This window comes from Thamnophis sirtalis, unplaced genomic scaffold (assembly GCF_051295495.1).
Source record: "Thamnophis sirtalis isolate CommonGarterSnake01/CBP01778 unplaced genomic scaffold, rThaSir2_p1.2 scaffold_1, whole genome shotgun sequence".
Taxonomy (NCBI): Eukaryota; Metazoa; Chordata; class Lepidosauria; order Squamata; family Natricidae; genus Thamnophis; species Thamnophis sirtalis.
Genome location: NW_028261381.1, coordinates 155,612,911 through 155,630,957, shown reverse-complemented (window position 1 = coordinate 155,630,957; position 18,047 = coordinate 155,612,911). Strand labels below are relative to the sequence as shown.

Below are 18,047 nucleotides of genomic sequence, written 5' to 3'. Positions count from 1 at the left end.
TGGAGAGAGAAGGCAAGAAAAAGTCACTACATTAGTGGTTGGAGAGAAAAGTTGGAAAGAGAAATTACGTGTGCACAGCAGTTGTTGGAGAAGAGTGGCTTTCCTGAAAAAAGGGAAATGAAAACAGAGAGGGACAGAAGCTCCAGGCAAGATGAGAAGGAGGAACCCAATTGAATGTAGGCAGTAGCTTCATCCAATACCCAAAAGGGGAAGGATTGGTTGTTGGTGGCAAAGTCCTGGTCTCTGGGAAAGGACTGGGCAGAAGATCCTGAGAGAAGTTTTTCCCTCAGTGGAGGAGCCAGCATTCAGCTGAGCATTTTCATGCGGTCAAGTTGTGCTGCACATTGGACAGTAAAATTCCAGCTACATTCTCCCCCCTCTCCCATTATTAAGCCCTCAAATTGGGGAGGGAGTTGGAATGAAGATGGGAGGAAAACAAGGCTGTTAGCAGGAGAAAGAGAGAGTCACTGGGTGGGAGACTTAGGAAGAAACCTGATACTGGGTAAACAGGGTCTGCGTTATAAATACTTGTTGTACATAGCTTCACTGTAAATAGTAAAAAAGCATAAAAGCCTCTGATCTAATTTTTTGTGTCAATTACCACCCTTGCCAAAACACAACATATCTTCAGTTATGCAGCAAGTCAATTGCAACACAGCAGCTTCATTCAAATATCCTGTTTCCTGGAAAATAAGACCTCTACGGATAATAAGCCCAATCGGGCTTTTGAGTGCATGCGCTAAAATAAGCCCTCCCCTGAAATACCGTATTTTTCAGCGTATAAGACACTCCGAAGTATAAGACACCTAGCTTTTGGGGAGCAAAAGCTGTTAAAATTTATGTGATTTCTGGAAGTATAGTTATTCTCTGCTATTTAAAAGAATAGCACTTTTTAAAACAATAGCACTGGACCTCTTCAGATCAAGCATTTATTTTAAAAAGCTTTTTCATTTTGTTAAGCTGTCTAGAATAATAATAAAGTAGTCTTTAAAAAATAAGTCTAATAATTTGAACATTCTATAGGCATTTATAGTTGTTGACTTACCTCCTTGCAGCAAACAGCAAAAAAAATCTACCTCTGCCTCCCAGCAATTTGCCCCGTGGAGCAAACAGCAAGTTTCACTTTCAATTTCTCCTGATCATCAGTTGTTTCAGGCTGCAGGGATTGCTATAGCCTCGTGATGGCAAACCTAGGGCATGCGTGCGCTGGCCAGCTGACTTCGGCCTTCTTTTGAGGCCATTTTTCGCCCTCCAGAGGCTTCCCTGAAGCCTCTGTAGCACGAAAAACTGGCCCTACAGGCAAATCGGAAATTCAGGAATGGACTTCCAGTTTGCTGGTAGGGCCAGTTTTAGCCTTCCGGAGCGTTCAGGAGCCCTCAGAAGGCTTTCCTGAAGGCTCCGGAGGGCAAAAAATGACACTATGAGCAAACCGGAAGTCACCTTCTTTTAGGGGGAGGGAGATGCATGTTATACTCTGAAAAATACGATAAGCCCACCCTGAAAATTTTGCATACAGCAGCAGCCATGAGGTGACCAAGCTCACTGCCTCCTGCACCTCAACAATAATAAGACCTCCCCGAAAATAAGGCCTAGTGCCTATTTTGGGGGTCAAAAGAAAATAAGATCCTATCTTATTTTCGGGGAAACACTATATGTTAAACTTGTTTTATCTTTATTTGTTTTGGGGAGGCTTACTTGATTGTTTGAACTCAGTTCATTTGCTTATATAGTATACACTGTAGTGTATGGTGTATTGTTCAAGCCCAGAAAAATGGGTTAATACTTTGGTTAAATGTATTATGTGAACCCAGTTATAGCCATGGTTTAGCTGTCTCCCAACTAAGGTTAATGCTCTAATGTAGTGTTTCTCAACTTCAGCAGTTTTAAGATGTGTGGAAGTCAACTCCCAGTGTTTCCCAGCCAACAACATGTTAACATTGCCAAGTTTAAAAAAACATAGCTATAATGTCTGCACTCCTCACATTTTTGATCCCATCTTGAAGCACAGGTCACAAAAAAGGCAAGAGCTTCAAGGGTGGACGTGTTGATTCAACAAAATCCCTGAAGAAAGAAATGGTGAGCTATTTCCATTTTGTCAAGAAAACTATACAGACACATCCATGAATTCATCAGGAGATGAGCTGAACTCCCAGGAGACTATACTTTGCAGTGCCAGATTGATACCAGAAATGCAAGGCCCAGCCTGTATGCAGATATACCCAAAGAAGAGGCCTTAACCAAGGCATCATGAAATATACATTCTGTGAATTGATGGCAGAAATAATGGGAGTAAAATAAAGCTGCTGCAAAATAGGAGATCAACAATATAAGAACAAAGTTTGATTTTGCGTATTTAAAATATTTAATACTGTCCATCCTCCAGTTATTTTTAGGGCAATGTACAATAGAAACAAAATACTTTTATCAAATACAAATCTGATAAATGGCAACATTAACCTCAATTAACAAATCTGAGAGGCTATAGAACCTATAGAAATCCTATGATGCTGGTTGAGAACATCATAGCAAGATAATCTGGCAAATAGAATGCCTTACCCCATTGCCTCAAATAACATACCATTGGCATCAGTCATTTTTTGGGAGGAGAGTTTTCAAGTCCACAGGATTATCCATCCTTCCTTCACATCAGAGTGTACTTTCAATTTATCCTCACAACAATCACATTGTGAGGTAGGTTAGACTGAGATACTAAGTGAGTGCCCATAGATGGGAGTGATCGTGGTGGAGTAGGTTTCCATGCTTTCAGTTTAGCATTTTAACCAGTCTACCATACTAAGTTGCTTTAGAACAGGGCTCTCCAAAATTGTAAACTTTAAAATTTGTGGACTTCAACTCCCAGAAGTCTACAGATCTTAAAGTTACCAAGTTTGGAGGCCCTTGCTTTAGATAAGAAGCTTTGGAGTGATAAATTTCCATATTAAAAAAAAAATAAGTGAAAAAAGTTTAGTTGAGTCAGGTTTTCTTTAGCCTCATGCAAAACAAAAATAATGGCTGTGTTTGGATGACAAATTTACCATTTTTATCACCTAATTTTCTGCGCACGTGCAACCCTTTGGGAACTATTGTTCAAAGTTCAGAGAAGTGAGAGACACCATGACTCAACCTGATGCTTTCAAAATACATTGGAAGTGCAACCCCAAGCATTCTCAGATACCATGCTAAGAATCTAAAGGATCTTAAAACATCTGGATTGCATCCAGTTAGGGAAAGTTGCCTAAGGGCAGGAATCAGGCTCCTGAGCTGCTTTTTTCTAGCCCCTTCTGTATACCCATCTCTAATCACAATTTCTGGAAATTGCTGGCATGGTTTTCAATTATTTTGAGATCGGAAAGAATCGGAAAGTGTAGTGCAAGCCCTGAACTGAGTGTAAGATAGTTAAATATTATTTAAAATAATAATTACAACATTCTCTATCCCATTCCCCACAGCAATAACCTCTCCCAGGAAATTCTGGTCCCATCCATAAAAAAACCTGTCCATTCTAGCTAGTACTAAATAAGAATTACAAAGATTGATTAGTTCTTTCCACACGTGTTCTTTACAAAAACCAAGTGCATCAAAATTGTTTGGATAGAGACCCCTGGCCTTTTTCTGATGACCATTATTTCGTACAGTATAAGGAATTAGGTTTCCCTCTACAGAGGTGGAATCAGCATACTTTGCATGTAGAAGGAGCTAGGGTAAGGCACAATTGTCTAATTAAATGTTCTGTGGATATTTTGGTCTACGGCATACTTTAGCCTTAGCCTCACTGGTTGCAGTCAGGTTATAATTGGTAGTGTGGTAAAAACAAGTCACACATTCAGTGTAGCTGTAGCACGGAGAAAGCAACTACCAGTATTCTTTTTCCATTGCTGAAAGACAATGATTGGGTGATTAAGAATCCACATGTATAAATATAAACTCTGACTACAATGAATCACAGTAAATCCAGAATGTCAAATATCAAATTGATGTTTAAAATAAAGTCATGAAATTTAAAACAAACCAGCCAAATAATTAGGCAGTCCAAAATTCATTGCTAATCACTTCTGGTTTCACACAGCAGCACTCTCTTTAAGAATGCAATCTTTTTTCTTCAAATGTACATATGAGAAATTTGGGTTCCTGAAAATATTAGTAAAAATACAAGCAGCATTTAGATTTAGTATCTGAAGGTCAGCTACTTCTCAGCCATGATGTTTATAATGCTTAATAATCATATGAAGCTTTGCTGTTGTATATACAGACTATTGGAATTTAAGATTCTTAAGAGGAATGTTCTGCATGCAAAGAATGTTCTACTACGATCAACTAATAGCTTGTCCTGCAAATCAAGACATTTTTTCCTCTCCTCTGCAGACATTAACACAGCTGTGTGGATGCTGACAGTAGAAACCACTGGTGCCAGATAGCATCAGAATTTTTGAATTGTTTAATTCTTTGTTTTCTCATCAGTTTGCATACTATATAGCCCTATGTTGAGCTTAAATGGACTCCAGAGGATGGTAGAGGACAAGAAGGCCTGAAGGAACGTTGTCCATGGGGTCCCGATGTGTCGGACACGACTTTGCGACTAACAACTAACAAAAACAACAATATAGCCCTATGTCACAACTTTTCTATAGTCCTTGACTTAGCAACTACAAATAGGACCAGAATTTCCATTGTTAAGAAGGGCAGTTGTTGAGTGAGTTGTGCCTGGTTTTATAACTTTTTTTGCCATAGTTGTTAAGCAGATTATTGCAGTTGTTAAATGAGTTTGAGTTTTCCAATTGATTTTGTTGGAAGCCAGCTGGGAAGATTGCAAAAGGCAATCACATGACCCTGGGATACTGCAACCATCATAAATACATGCTGGGTGCCAAGCACTCAAATTTTGATCATGTGACTGTTGGAATGTTGCAATGGTTATAAGTGCAAGAACTGGTAGAATAGAATAGAATAGGAATAGAATAACAGAGTCGGAAGGGACCTTGCAGGTCTTCTAGTCTAACCCTGTTTAGGCAGGAAACTCTATACAATTTCAGACAAATGGTTATCCAATCTCTCCTTTAAAACTTCTAGTTTTTTCTCAGTGCCATTGTAACTTCGAACAGTTGTTAAAATGAATGGTTGTAAGCTAAGGATTACCTGTACAATTATCCCTTTTCTGCCTTACTCATTCAGACGGTTTTCTTGAGGGTGGGACCATTTGAGGGTGAAGAGATCTAGCTGTAGTTTCCCTTAAGAGTCAAGCTGCTTCTTCTGATGTTCCTTTGATTTTTCTTCTCCATTTCTGATGTCCAGCTACTTTCTTAACTTTTCTTTTCTAGTGTTTGTCAGTTGAAAGGGCAGAGAGTTCCTAATCTAACTATCCTAGAGACTGGCAAAAGGCGATGTTTGTACTACCATTGTTCCTTTGAATGGATCTAGGAACACTGAGAGGATGTACACTTTTCTAAATTTCCTTCAAAGTGTGGTTATAGTACTACTGTCTCTAAAACTTCAGCAGAGGGTGGAAGTTTCGGGGTATGTCTGCCATTCACATTCTGCTTTAGCCATTCAGGACAATGGATAAAAGGCTCATGGAAAGTGAATCAGTAGTATGGTGGATGGATAAAATCTCTTAGGCCATGGTGCCTCCACACACCATTCAAAACTAACATGCAAACCCCAAAAATATAAAGTAAGGCACTTGGGATTTATGCTTGGTGTGTATCCACACACAAATTAATTTTGTGTTTTTGACAGTAGTAGTGAGATTTCTTTTGAGCAGAGCCCCAAAGTTGCAACTATCAAAATGCAGCATTAAAATAGATGAAATGTTCACCTTTCAATAAAGTGCATAATTCTGCATAAATAGGTAGTTATGTTTAGGGTCTTTCCCCACCCCTGAAGTGCTATCCACAGCTTTCGGGGACTATATCAGCATGAAATTTGCTATCCAATTGCTCATCCTTATCCAACCTGTATTGCCTTTGCTTCAAATCATTTTGGTCATCTGACTTTCCCCTAAAGTAATAGGTAATACAGTAAGTCTATCAGATTGTACATGTGTTGAGCTGTACCTAAAGTCAAAATAAGTAAGGAAATACTATTTTAACACTGGTACAGTTAAACATGACTTAAGAAGTTTTACACATAGGCTGGGGATGAGATGAAGGTAATGCCTTGCAATAAATGGTCAAGACATGCTTGCACTATAGTGAAATGCAAGTGTAGAAAGGCACTAAGATCCCAGCTGAGCTGATGATCCTACATTGGAGGTTAGATTTTTGATTATTCTGCTAAGATTAGCTATTTTTTCTTCTAGCATATAGTTTTTCTTCTCCTCCATCTTCTGCCTCCGTTCTGTCATCTCCAGAGCTTTTAGCAGCTGAGCGTTTTCAACATAGAGATCCTTCACCATTTCATCAGCTTTTGTGTTTCTTACAAGCTGAAACATAGTTAAGAAAAGGTACATAGTTCCACATACGTAGAGGACAAAACAAAGAAAGAAATCATGCACTTTCTGGTTGTAGCTAAATTTAGTATTACTTTTTAAGCTGTCATTGTACAGCAGGGGTGTCAAACTCACAGCCTGTAGGCCAGATGCATCATGCGCTGGCCATGCTCACTACCAGTTCAACGAAGGGGGAAAAGTTGCGATACATCACGTGATGTGTCCTTGTGAGTTTGACACCCCTGCTCTAAAGGGTCTTAGTCATCCTTTTGTATATTGTCTAAATACATAGCAATAGCAATAGCAGTAGACTTATATACCGCTTCATAGGCCTTTCAGGCCTCTCTAAGCGGTTTACAGAGAGTCAGCATATTGCCCCCAACAATCTGGGTCCTCATTTTACCCACCTCGGAAGGATGGAAGGCTGAGTCAACCCTGAGCCGGTGAGATTTGAACCGCTGACCTGCTGATCTAGCAGTAGCCTGCAGTGCTGCATTTAACCACTGCGCCACCTTGGCTCATCTACTAAATGTAGATAAATGGTAAATAATACCAAAAATATCTGAAAAGCACTTTGATACAATGGGAATACGTAGAAACTGAATTTACCAGTAATAAACAGTTGCATTAATTTAAATAGTTTAGTCTAGTGGTTAGGATCAGGCTAGAAACTGGAAGACCATGAGTTGTAATTCCATCTTAGCCATGAAAGCCATCTAGGTGACCGTGGGCCAGTCATTTTTAATCAGCCCAACTCACCTTACAGAATTGTTATTGTGAGGAAAATAGGAGAAGGAAAACATATCAAATAGGTTTGCCACCTTGAGTTGATGGCATATAAATAAAATACATACACAAAATTCATTATCATTATATTTTAACTTTCCTAGATCTGTGGGAAGTACCAAATTTAGTCAAAAATATTGCATGGATTATCTGTAAATAGCAATAATGCTTTAGCTACTATTTTCTCTCCATAATGCCATGTCTAACACAAGTGTTGATACAAGTGTGTGCCATCTAGAATAAATTGCCAACAGTTGATCATTCAGCACAATTAGAATGAAATAATTTGGGTCTCATCCACTATGAAGCCTATTTATATCTACATAGGATTGGGATGAGGTCTTTTGACATCAACCTCAAAAAGTCTCATTCTGCAGTTACACAATATAGTGAGCCATGGTTTGCATAACCCTTGTTTATTATCTAAACCACCACTGCCTCCTTTTTTCAAATCATTCTAAGATAAGGATGCATTACTTTGTCGAGCTCGAGGAGTAGATATGATCTTCTGATTAGAACATGTGGTGACTATACTCCAAAGTGTAGTAAATGGAGCCAGGACAAAACCAGACTTGATTTCATTTTGTTTAAAGGTATTTTTGCCTGATTCAAATTACTATTTATAACAATATTTGGAAGTTCTAGGGAAGAGAACTTTGAGGTTTCAGAATCTGTCCGGAACAACATGCATCTGTATGCTTGGCCATACATTGATTTACAAACCATAGTGCTAGCTGGTTTCAAACAACACATTGCCAAATCTTATGGTTTAGTGTGAACCCAGCCTTAGATTGTAATGTTATCTCAAACCCTGTGTAAGGAATCCTCAGGTATCAACTATGGATCATGGCCCATTAACTTAGAAACCACTTAGAATGCTCACCTGTTCTTTCAGCTGATTGACTTTATCTTGGAGAAGCTGTTTCACAAGCCTCAATTGTTGCTCAACATCCATCATGCGTTTCTCCATAGTCTGTAGTAGCTGCTCATATCCACCCTGTAATGGAGCATGTGTGCATGAAATCAAAATTACAGTACTCTGAAGATCTTGGTGATTGGCTGTTCTTTTTTCAACATAAGCTTTACAGGGGAGAAAAAAATTGAAAACAGAAGACTGAGAAATAGTTGGGTTATTTGTACAGATAAAAATGATATTCTGAAAGCAAAGCAAGCCATAAACTGCACCCAAAGACACAGACTTCTCTATTCTCTATGTGATTCTCTATTTCAAATTTGCTTAGTTGTTTATTAGATTTGATATAATCAAAAAACTCGTGGCAGCTGACAAGATCACTGTAGATTAAAATGTCCACAATATAATATTAATGGGGAAAACCCTATATAGAGAATATAAATACAATACATATAAAAATCTATTAAAAACAATGTTTAAAATGAAGGCAGATGGTAGCAATCACTGCAATCAGCTTTCCCCAGAACAGGAATGTTGCAATACAGTAGTTATCAAATATATTCAGATCCAAGAAATCTTTTTAAAGGAATGGGCACATTCCAGCCTCTTTCAAGATGGACATGATCCATGCACACAGGGAAATTGCACAAAACTGACCAGCTGGAGAGTTTCTCCATCAAACTGAATGCATGAAGGCTTTACAAATATTCCTTTGTGCTACCATTTTTCCAGGATGTACCAATCACATGCTCTACTTTTCAATGTATAATGAAATGATCTGGGAGTGATGTTGAGAATCTAAAACTAAAAAAGCTTAAAAGCCCAATTGGATCAGCCCAAAGTCTACTTCATCAGCACCTCAGTGAATCAGTAGTACAGTGGGTGGATAATAGATGAAACCTCTTAAGCCATGGTGCTCCTCAAACTTGAAGGTAGTAGCTATTCTTGCTCCTAAATGGTATCCAGAGCTAAAGTCCCTAAGTTGAGCTTGACTCCAGTGATTTAAAGTTTTCTTGTCAGCAGTGTTTGAATGGTTTGCTGCTGCGTTTTTCCTGACTTCATGGTCAAGTCTATGGCCTTATACTTCCTGGTAGCCTCCTGTCCAAGTAGTATTAAATCTAACATTGCTTGGCTTTGCAGGAGCAACATAGTAAAATAGATACTGTCAAAACTACACTGCTTCTAGAGATATAGGGTGTGTGATAATTGTCAGTTCCTAGCAATTAAAAACTCACAAGGAGTCAGATCCAGATATAATAAAAATATGATTGCAATATATTAAATTTGGACAAGAGTTAAGTTTCAAGGTTGCTTTTTTGTAGTTATCGTTATTGTGCAAACCCATCTTGCTTGGTTTAATTTGAAGTGTTTTGTGAAATCAGAGTACAGTGTTCACTATTCATATCAAATGTGTTGTGGAAACATATCCAATGGTCATCTTAATTATATGGACACCATGCCCTTCAAAATCTTTGCAGAAACAGGGGGAGCTGAAGCAGCTGTAGTGTTGTTTTTAGATGGGCTGAACAATTTCTGCCTGTTTGATAGTAAATCCTTCAACTTTCTACTTAAAGCAACAGTCTTCTTTCATTGATTTATGGAGAGTTATGTTGGTCTGAAGGGTCTCCAGTCTGTCATGTGAAATTGAACACTTTTCTAATAGCAACTTTGTTTGAAGTGAAAAGCTTTAGCAGAATTGGAAGGGAAGTTATTTCAAATAGCAGTTTCGGATCTTGTGCTGCATTCACATAATACATTAGAACCAAAGTAGCGAACCACATTTTAATTTAGCATAATATGTAAATCCAGCCACTGTGGTTAGTTTATACATTCAATAGGCCACAAGTGAGTCTCAACTATGTTTTACTTAGCCATATTATGTGAACATAGCTCCTCTCTTGGCAGTAGGCATAGTCATGAGACCTCACAAAGGAATTAGCACTCCCAGAGGCCATTGCATCATTTGAAACAACCTTTTTCATCAAAAGTGCATTATTTGGTAAAAAAAAATCATTTAATTGATTCCAAACTAAGTTAGCAGACTCTTCCATTTTTCATCAAACAAAGCAGAAATAAAACAGAACATAAATTCTGGTGATGAGCTAGATCAGCAATTCTCTCCAGTGTAAACTTAAAAAAAAAGCTCACTTAAAACTATTTATATTTATCTAAAAACCTGTTGGATTAAGCACAAGTCTCCATTATAGCAGTCAGCTAGATCTCTGGAAGGAATCTCCAGAAAGAGTCTCAAAGCAACTGGCTCTCTGACTCATTATGCACCAGCAGTTGGTATTGTGAGAGGAAAATAATGGGGACCCCCTTCTAGCACAGTAAAGTTTGGGGAGCCTGAATTGGGTTCAATATTGACATAAATTGCCTGCTGCAAGTATAAATGAAAATTTGTAATCAGCATGTGCATCTGATGAAATGGTAGCTGACATGGACACCGTAGTTCCATATATGCCAAAATAAAGGTGGGGAGGTTATGGGAAAAGAGGAAGTGTATGCTTAAGTACATATACAAATAGCCATGTTGTAACATTGAGGTTAAAGGAATGGAGCACTGCCACTGTTGCTATAACAGTATGGACAGATTCCAAAGATCATGTAACTTGTGGTTTTAAGGTATAAAAGACAAAGCTGAATAATGGGAGGTCCCTTTTGACTGCTTGTCCGATTGAGCCTCATTGCAATGTGATGTAAGTGCCTACAGTAAAGGCTTTATGTTTGCTATGATTTAAATTCAAATAAATCTCTGAATCCTAAAGTGAGACTTTTGTGGTGTGCGGTCTGTTCAATTGTTACTAAGGGCAGCTATGCTCATAATGAAGTTTTCCCCCCCGATAGTTTTCAGATACCAGTATGTAGTGCCTATGATTCTAAAGGGGAATATAGACTTATTCTGCATTAAATTTTCCAATCCTTTTTTCTTCTTCAATTGTGTCCAATTCTCTGAGACTATCTTGACAAGTTCTCGCAGTTTTGCTGGCAAGGTTTTTCAGAAGTGGCTTGCCATTGCCTCCTTCCTAGGACTGAAAGGAAGTGACCAACCTAAGTAGTTTTGTGCCTAAGGTAGGACTACAACTCTATCTCCAGGTTTCTAGCCTTAACCACTACACCCAACTGCTCTCAATCCGCTTTTAAAACATTCAAATTAGCAGCTCCTGTTCTATAATAATGTTTATTTAATGGATAATTTTGATCATTTTGGTTAGTCTTTCTGCATCCTTTCCAGAAATATTATACATTTGGTGAGATGTGGCAGCTTTCCACCCATCATATTCCAAGTGAAATCACACCCCGGATTTTGTACAGACATTCTAAAAGTGTATGGATGTCATAACATAAGTTATTTTTTCAGATGCTTTATCCTAAAGTGTATTTATCCTTTGTATAAATAACAAGAGCCAATATTTTAATTCAACAATCTATACTCAACCCACAATTTCTTTTCCTTGCTATTTATTATGTAGTTGTCTATGTAGATAGGATTTCTGCCCAAATTATCTAAATTTTGTAATTAAATTTCAGTGTTTATTCATTATGAAGAAATCCATTTGCATTTTGCTATCAGTTTTTATTATTGTAACTGGGAATAATTTGTTGTCATGAATAAATTTGCCTATAACAAATTGATAGCTGTCTCATATGAATATCTCAGATTGTTAGGCTTTTCTAAGATTTTATTATTGTCATATCTTACTAGGATCCCATCCAATTCTGCCATGAATAAAGATTAACTATTACAGATCTTCATTTCATTCCTACTACGGGTATTGGATTTAAAATTACAGCCTTTTAGCCTAGCTGCTTTATTTTGTTACCCTTGAATTTATCCTCAAAGATACAGTTCCTTCAGCTGAATCAGAGTCCTTGGGTTGGTTCTTTATTTGAAGGTTTTATTAAGAACACAGTTATTTGAGAGACCACCTCTCCCCAATCACATCTATCCATCTCATCATGAATGGCAGGAAGGGCATGTTGCAGATTCCATCCAAGGTCATCTGATGGGACCCAGGAGGAGTATCTTTTCTGCTGTGGCGCCTATTCTTTGCAATATCATTTTCTCCAATGTCAGATTTACTTCATACTCTGGAGGGGCCTAAAATCATGGCTTTGTCATCTGGGATCTGGTAACATAGTTATAGAACCCACAAAGTAGTTGTCTTGCTAGGGAAACTGAGTGTACTTTTGTTGCAGATTGTTTCTAAACAGTTTAGATCGGTAAGTAGGTAGGTAGATAGATAGATGATTCTGTGTTTCCCCGAAAATACGACAGGGTCTTATTTTCTTTTTACCTACAGAATATGGATTGGGCTTCATTATGGGGGGTTTATTGTTTTGGGGTTGCTCTCTTGTGAGTGGGCTCCCAAAGAGCCGGGCAGCCTCATGGGCGAATGGCTGTGTTGCGCTGTTGCAGCAGCGCAACACAACAGCCTTGAAGCGACCACACTCACGAGCAGCCACCCGGAAAACCCCCTTTGCAGCCGGGCAGAGCGCCACTCACCGACCCAGTAATATCCCAAAGGCGCTAAGCCGTGTGGTGCTCTGCCCAGCTGGAAAGAGGTTGCGCGAGCATTTGTTCTGCCTCCAGCTCACGTGCCTCCCTGCCTCACCATGCCCAACTCTCCCTGCAGGGCTGGGCCAGGGTGCCGCCGCTGCCGTTATGGCCTCACTGCCGCCATGCTCCAAGCATAACCGGCTTCCAAACTGCAGTGGGGCAGCGGCAGCCTTGGCAGTGGGGCGGTGGTGGCGCCCTGGCCCAGCCCTGCAGGGAGAGTTGGGCATAGTGAGGCACGTGAGCTAGAGGCAGAACTAGTGCTCACGCAACCTCTCTTTCCAGCCAGGCAGAGCGCCATGTGGCTTAGCACCTTTGGGATATTACTAGGTCGGTGAGTGGCGCTCTGCCCAGCTGCAAAGGGGCGTTGCTGGGTGGCTGCTTGTGATAGCAGCTGCCCGGAAACCCCCTGCTACAGCTGGGCACAGCGCCACCCACCAACCTAGCGGTATCCCAAGGCGTCAAGCAATGTGAGCGCCTTTGCCCCCTCCCCCCGGCTCCTGCAGCTTTGTGCCTTCGGGATATCGCTAGGTTGGTGAGTGGCGCTCTGCCTGGCTGGAGGTGGGGTTGTCCAAGGGGCTTATTATTGGGGGAGGGTGTATATTTTTGCCCACAGGAAAAATATGGCATGGTCTTATTAGGACATGTCATAATTTCGGGGAAACACGGTAGATAGATATAGATACTAGCATTGTTGATACTAATTGCAACCAGGGTTTCAGACTTGAGTATTCTACTCATAATTATAGATAGTATAGTTATGTTGTAGACTCATAACTATAGATAAAGCATAGGACTTTCTGCATATAGAATATGTGCTCTACCACTGAGCTTTGGTTTTGTCTTAAAGTGGGCTTTCGAGACTTGGCAGTTCTCTGATGTGTGACTTTGTCTCTCAAAAATTACTAAAATGAGTATTGCTAAGAATTCTGGGAACTAAAATAGGCACATCTGGAAGTTGCCAAGGGAAGAAAATATTGCCTTAATTGAACTTCCATGGCAAAATGACTCAGCCTATTAAATACTCCAGCTTCTTCAAGGAATGTATCCAAAAACTATTAATTAGTAAGACAAAAAGACAAGGAGATATTTTAAAAAAGCGTATTTTATTTATCCAGTTACAAGCCTCAAAGTTTTGCTCTTTCCTTGTTTAAAAAGTATTTATACATCTTGTACAAAATTTTGTATAAATAACCCAAAATTTCTTCTCCAAATCCAATATATAAAAATTTTAGTACCATTTGTTTAAAAAATACAGTATACAATTGGTGGGGGAAAATAAGTTTTTCTCTTTCCAAACTCCTCTGGTTATTTTTAAATAGCATAAATAATGAAATTGACATAACAAAATTAAAAACATTTAAAATAAAAAAGATGTGATTCTTTCTTTCCCCACTCCCCCTCATAAAAATAGATTCTGACACAAATAAATAAAGGATGGGGGGAAAATACAAGACCATTTTTTAAAAAGATGATTTTAAATTAACAACAAATGCAATTTGATCCCTGGGTTTCTCAGCTTATGCCAGTTAGTGTGAGTAAGGAATGCAGTGCGTTAGAAGCCAAGGGGTGTCAGAGATGACCAATCCGCCTGTACGTATCTGCATGCAATGATCGTTGCTCCGGAAGCAAAGCCTGGGGAAAGAAGGCAAGGAGGACACACTTGACCCGCAGGCCTTTGAAAACAGCACATCACACTTAAGCAGCACAAACACTCAGTGCCATTTAAGCATCATATCAAGACAGTCAAACACAAGAACTGCAAGGGGCTGTGAGATTAACTTTGAGGACAGGACCAAAACTGTGATCAGAAGGAGCCGTGGTGGCACAGTGGTTAAAATGCAGAATTGCAGGCTAATTCTGACGACTGCCAGCAGTTCGAGTCTCACTAGCTCAAGGTTAGCCTTTCATCCTTCCTAGGTTAGTAAAATGAGGACCCAGATTGTTGGGGGCAATATGCTGACTCTGTAAACCACTTAAAGAGGGCTGAAAAGCACCGTGAAGCGGTATATATGCCTAAGTGCTATTGCTATCAAAGAAATGGAGTCCAAAGCAGAAATGTAGTTTGAGAAAACATGTCAAACTTGACCCTCCACAATTCTTTTATGAATAAGATGGATGTCAGCCCTTCAAGTAAGACCAGACTAGGAAACTAGAAAAGTTATGAATTCTACTACTTTTATTATACAGTTGCCTTAGCAGCCTCTGGCAAGTCTGAAAGCACCTCCCCACTCCCTGCCTTTACCCATAAGATTTTTTTTTTGGAAGGGAGTTAAAGTGAATTGTTTTCTCAAATTACATTTCTGCTTTGAACTCAAGTTTCTTTTATCTGACTTGGTTGCCCGCTCTTCCTTTTGTTCCTCAAACTTATTCTCACTGCCCATTGCAAAAACAAGGAAATCACACATACCCACATAGGTCATGCATTGCAGACAGTAGTTCTTTAAAGACCAATAGCTCTTTAAAAAGAGCAAGCACCATACAGCCAATGACTCTTATTTTCTGACATTGGGGTGAGGTTCATTGCCAATTCTAAGCCTCAGGCTAATACATCTCTTCCTCTCTTTGCATGATCACCCCATTCCTTATTTAGGTCAGCTGTCATTTATTGTTACATCCAAATTAATCATGCTGATCATTTACACATGTTGTAGTTTGCCCACACTACAAAACAAGAAACCCGTTCAAATCTTGCTTTTCAGTTAAGATTTAGAGGAAAATGTTAACCAAGGATCTTATTCTAGATATCATAGTAGTCATAATGGTTTATCCAAGAGATGGAATCAGCCATAGAAAGGGAGGAAGAGGAGGAAGATGCAGCATAAATCTCAGATGAAATTCAACATTTCAGTGTCAGCTATATGTTAAGCACAAAGCCCTTATCCTATCTTCCAGCATTTCATACACAGAAGCTAGAATATGATAAGCTAGAATTATTGCTGTATCCTCCATTTCTATTATTACATTTTATCTATGATTACTTAATTTTAAGACACAGATTAGTAGTGATATGTCAGATTGCTAGCATTTTGATAACTAAATAGTGCAATAAGCAGAATACAAGAAAGCCTCCGGTCCATTTTCTAGAACTGGATGGAAGGGAGAAACCTGGGGCCATATAAATGTTACTAAAGAATAATTATCATGCATTTTGAGTAACTAGTAGGCTTGCTAGGGTCAGATTAGAATTGGAATCCAACGTCTGAATGGCTACAGATTGTCGGAATTTTTCATTATAAAAGATGTAATCATTTTGGTGCAGAGATACTTTGCAAAATGAAAAGTTACCTTATGCAGATTGTCCTCATGTTAAATGATTGCCATGAACATGAGAACTGAGAAATTGAACCAGCAGCTTAGATTTGCACTGAATTGTGCTGTACAGGTAATCCAATAAAAGATTTTGCTCTTCCAATTCCGTTAAAACTGGTATCTTACTTTGTGCACTTTTAGGAACTGCAAATTGGATCTTGTACAGAAGGGTTCAACTAAGATGGTCAGTCCTTCAAAGAATGTTGAAAAGAACTGGCTATATTTAGCTGGCAATAGATTAGATTCAAAGGAGATATATGGTAGTAGTCTTCAGATATTCATAGAAAGAAAGGAATGGGCATGATCTCTGTCACTGTGGTAGGACAAGAACCAATGGGATGAAACCATAGAGGTGTAAATTCAAACCTGGTACTAGGACAATAGAATAAGCTGCATCATAAGTGGCATGTTTCCCTTCCTCAGAGGTCTCCTAACTGATATTACGATAGCCATTTGTCCAACGAGAGCATGCTTTGATGCAATATATGGAAAGATTATATCTGTTGCACTAGAAATTTGAAACTGGCATAAACAGAGAAAGGGACATAATGAAGAAAAAGTGAAGTGGTAGATGACTAATCTACATTCAGTGAAGAAGAAAGAAACTGTAACATACCTGGGGCATGTTCGTTTCCAAGGGCCGATTCTCAAGCTCCTCCTGCAGGCGTTGACACCTCCTCTCTGCCTGAAGGAACTGGTGCTGGAGCTGCTGGTATTGTTCAGACGGGACAACAGGACATCCTTGCTGCTGGATCTCCTGCAGTTCTCGAGGGTGCTGGGGTGGGCTAAGCATCATGCTGGAGTTTGAGTGAAGCAGCTGCATCAGAGAAGATGGGTAGGAAAATATAAAAGAGATGCCTTGCAGTCTAGACCAAGAACCCTTTCTCATCATCTGAGCATCAAGATCAGTCAGGAAGAATGCAAAGGTGGACTCTCAGGAACTGGTCTAATGTTCCCTTTGTGTGGGCAAATTTAAACCATACAAATTTAATCTACTTCACACTGTTGCAGCCCATGCATTAAGATCTTGGCAAAGGAGTCAATGAAGGAGAGGGAGAGAAAAGGAGTGGGGATGAGGGAGAGGAAAGGCTTCTCACCTGAGATCTAGGCCAAACAAAAAAAATCCTCAACCACCTTCTGCCATGCTCCAGACCAAAGAAGGAATGGAGTTGTGAGAAAGAAAATGCTTGCTGGTATGGAGAGATACCATATTGCTAACTGTGGGTTTGTGTCTCTCTTTCCCCTCTATTTAAATCTACCACTAGCACAACCCTTTGCAACACATTGTTCCCTCCCACCCACACACATTAGAACCAGCTTATGGTACTTTAAGGTACTTTATCCAATCAGGTGCCTTCCAGAAGTATTGAACTAGAGTTGCCATCGGTGCCAGACAGTATTGGTCAAGTTGACTGGGGATGATGGAGTTTCAGCTGAATGCATTTAGCGTTTTTGTTAGGGAAGTCTCTCTGAAGAGCCAGTTGGGGCAGATCATTCTGAAGAAGGCCTTCTATGTGATTGCTCAGCCTCAGTCTCAATACTGACTTGATGGCATAGAAACAGTCTTTAGGAGGCACCAATAGAGCTGGTGCGCACATCCATATATCCCTAAAGATTTATTTTAATATAAATAAAATGTATAACATTTTTATTAGTCCTTCTAACTTATTAAGCTTATTAAGCTGAGAAAATAAATTTATGTTGAAGACATTCACAGTAAATTGACAAGGGAACAAAAAACCCTTTCCAGTTCTGTGTTATGATCCCCAATTCAGACATTACCAAGGCTAAAAGCAGTTGACCCTAGGATGTAGCTTAAAAATAATTGATTGCCAAATGTTATTAAGAATTTAGCTCCCCATCCTCACTCCCCAGATTAGATTGCAATTGAATATATCTTTGCCTTAGAATGAATGGTATTAAACTCAGCAGGCCTACTGAAGAGAAAACTCTAGGATTACATTGATAACTCTAGTTGGGAGATTTTTCTCATTATAAAACTAACCATAAATTTGCTAATTACAAACTCAAAAGTAATCCTTTTATGCTGTGAG

At 39.2% G+C, this 18,047-nt stretch overlaps 1 protein-coding gene across 8 annotated transcripts in view; it reads right to left on the bottom strand.

Annotated features, from left to right (window-relative positions):
• Positions 1 to 2,967: 2,967 nt before the first annotated feature.
• NIN (ninein) overlaps positions 2,968 to 18,047 on the bottom strand; it is a 144,092-nt gene continuing 129,012 nt past the window's right edge. For 6 of the 8 annotated variants that reach the window (XM_087728676.1, XM_087728685.1, XM_087728669.1 and 3 more), the window contains 3 exons: positions 16,610 to 16,810; positions 8,094 to 8,207; positions 2,968 to 6,418 (listed from right to left, as the gene is read on the bottom strand). In XM_087728676.1, the coding sequence (XP_087584802.1) occupies positions 6,212 to 6,418; positions 8,094 to 8,207; positions 16,610 to 16,810 (522 nt within the window). In that variant the 3' untranslated portion in view covers positions 2,968 to 6,211. Of the gene's footprint in view, positions 6,419 to 8,093; positions 8,208 to 13,768; positions 14,317 to 16,609; positions 16,811 to 18,047 lie in introns of those variants that run through there. The other 2 variants (XM_087728703.1, XM_087728710.1) reach the window with 2 other exon arrangements.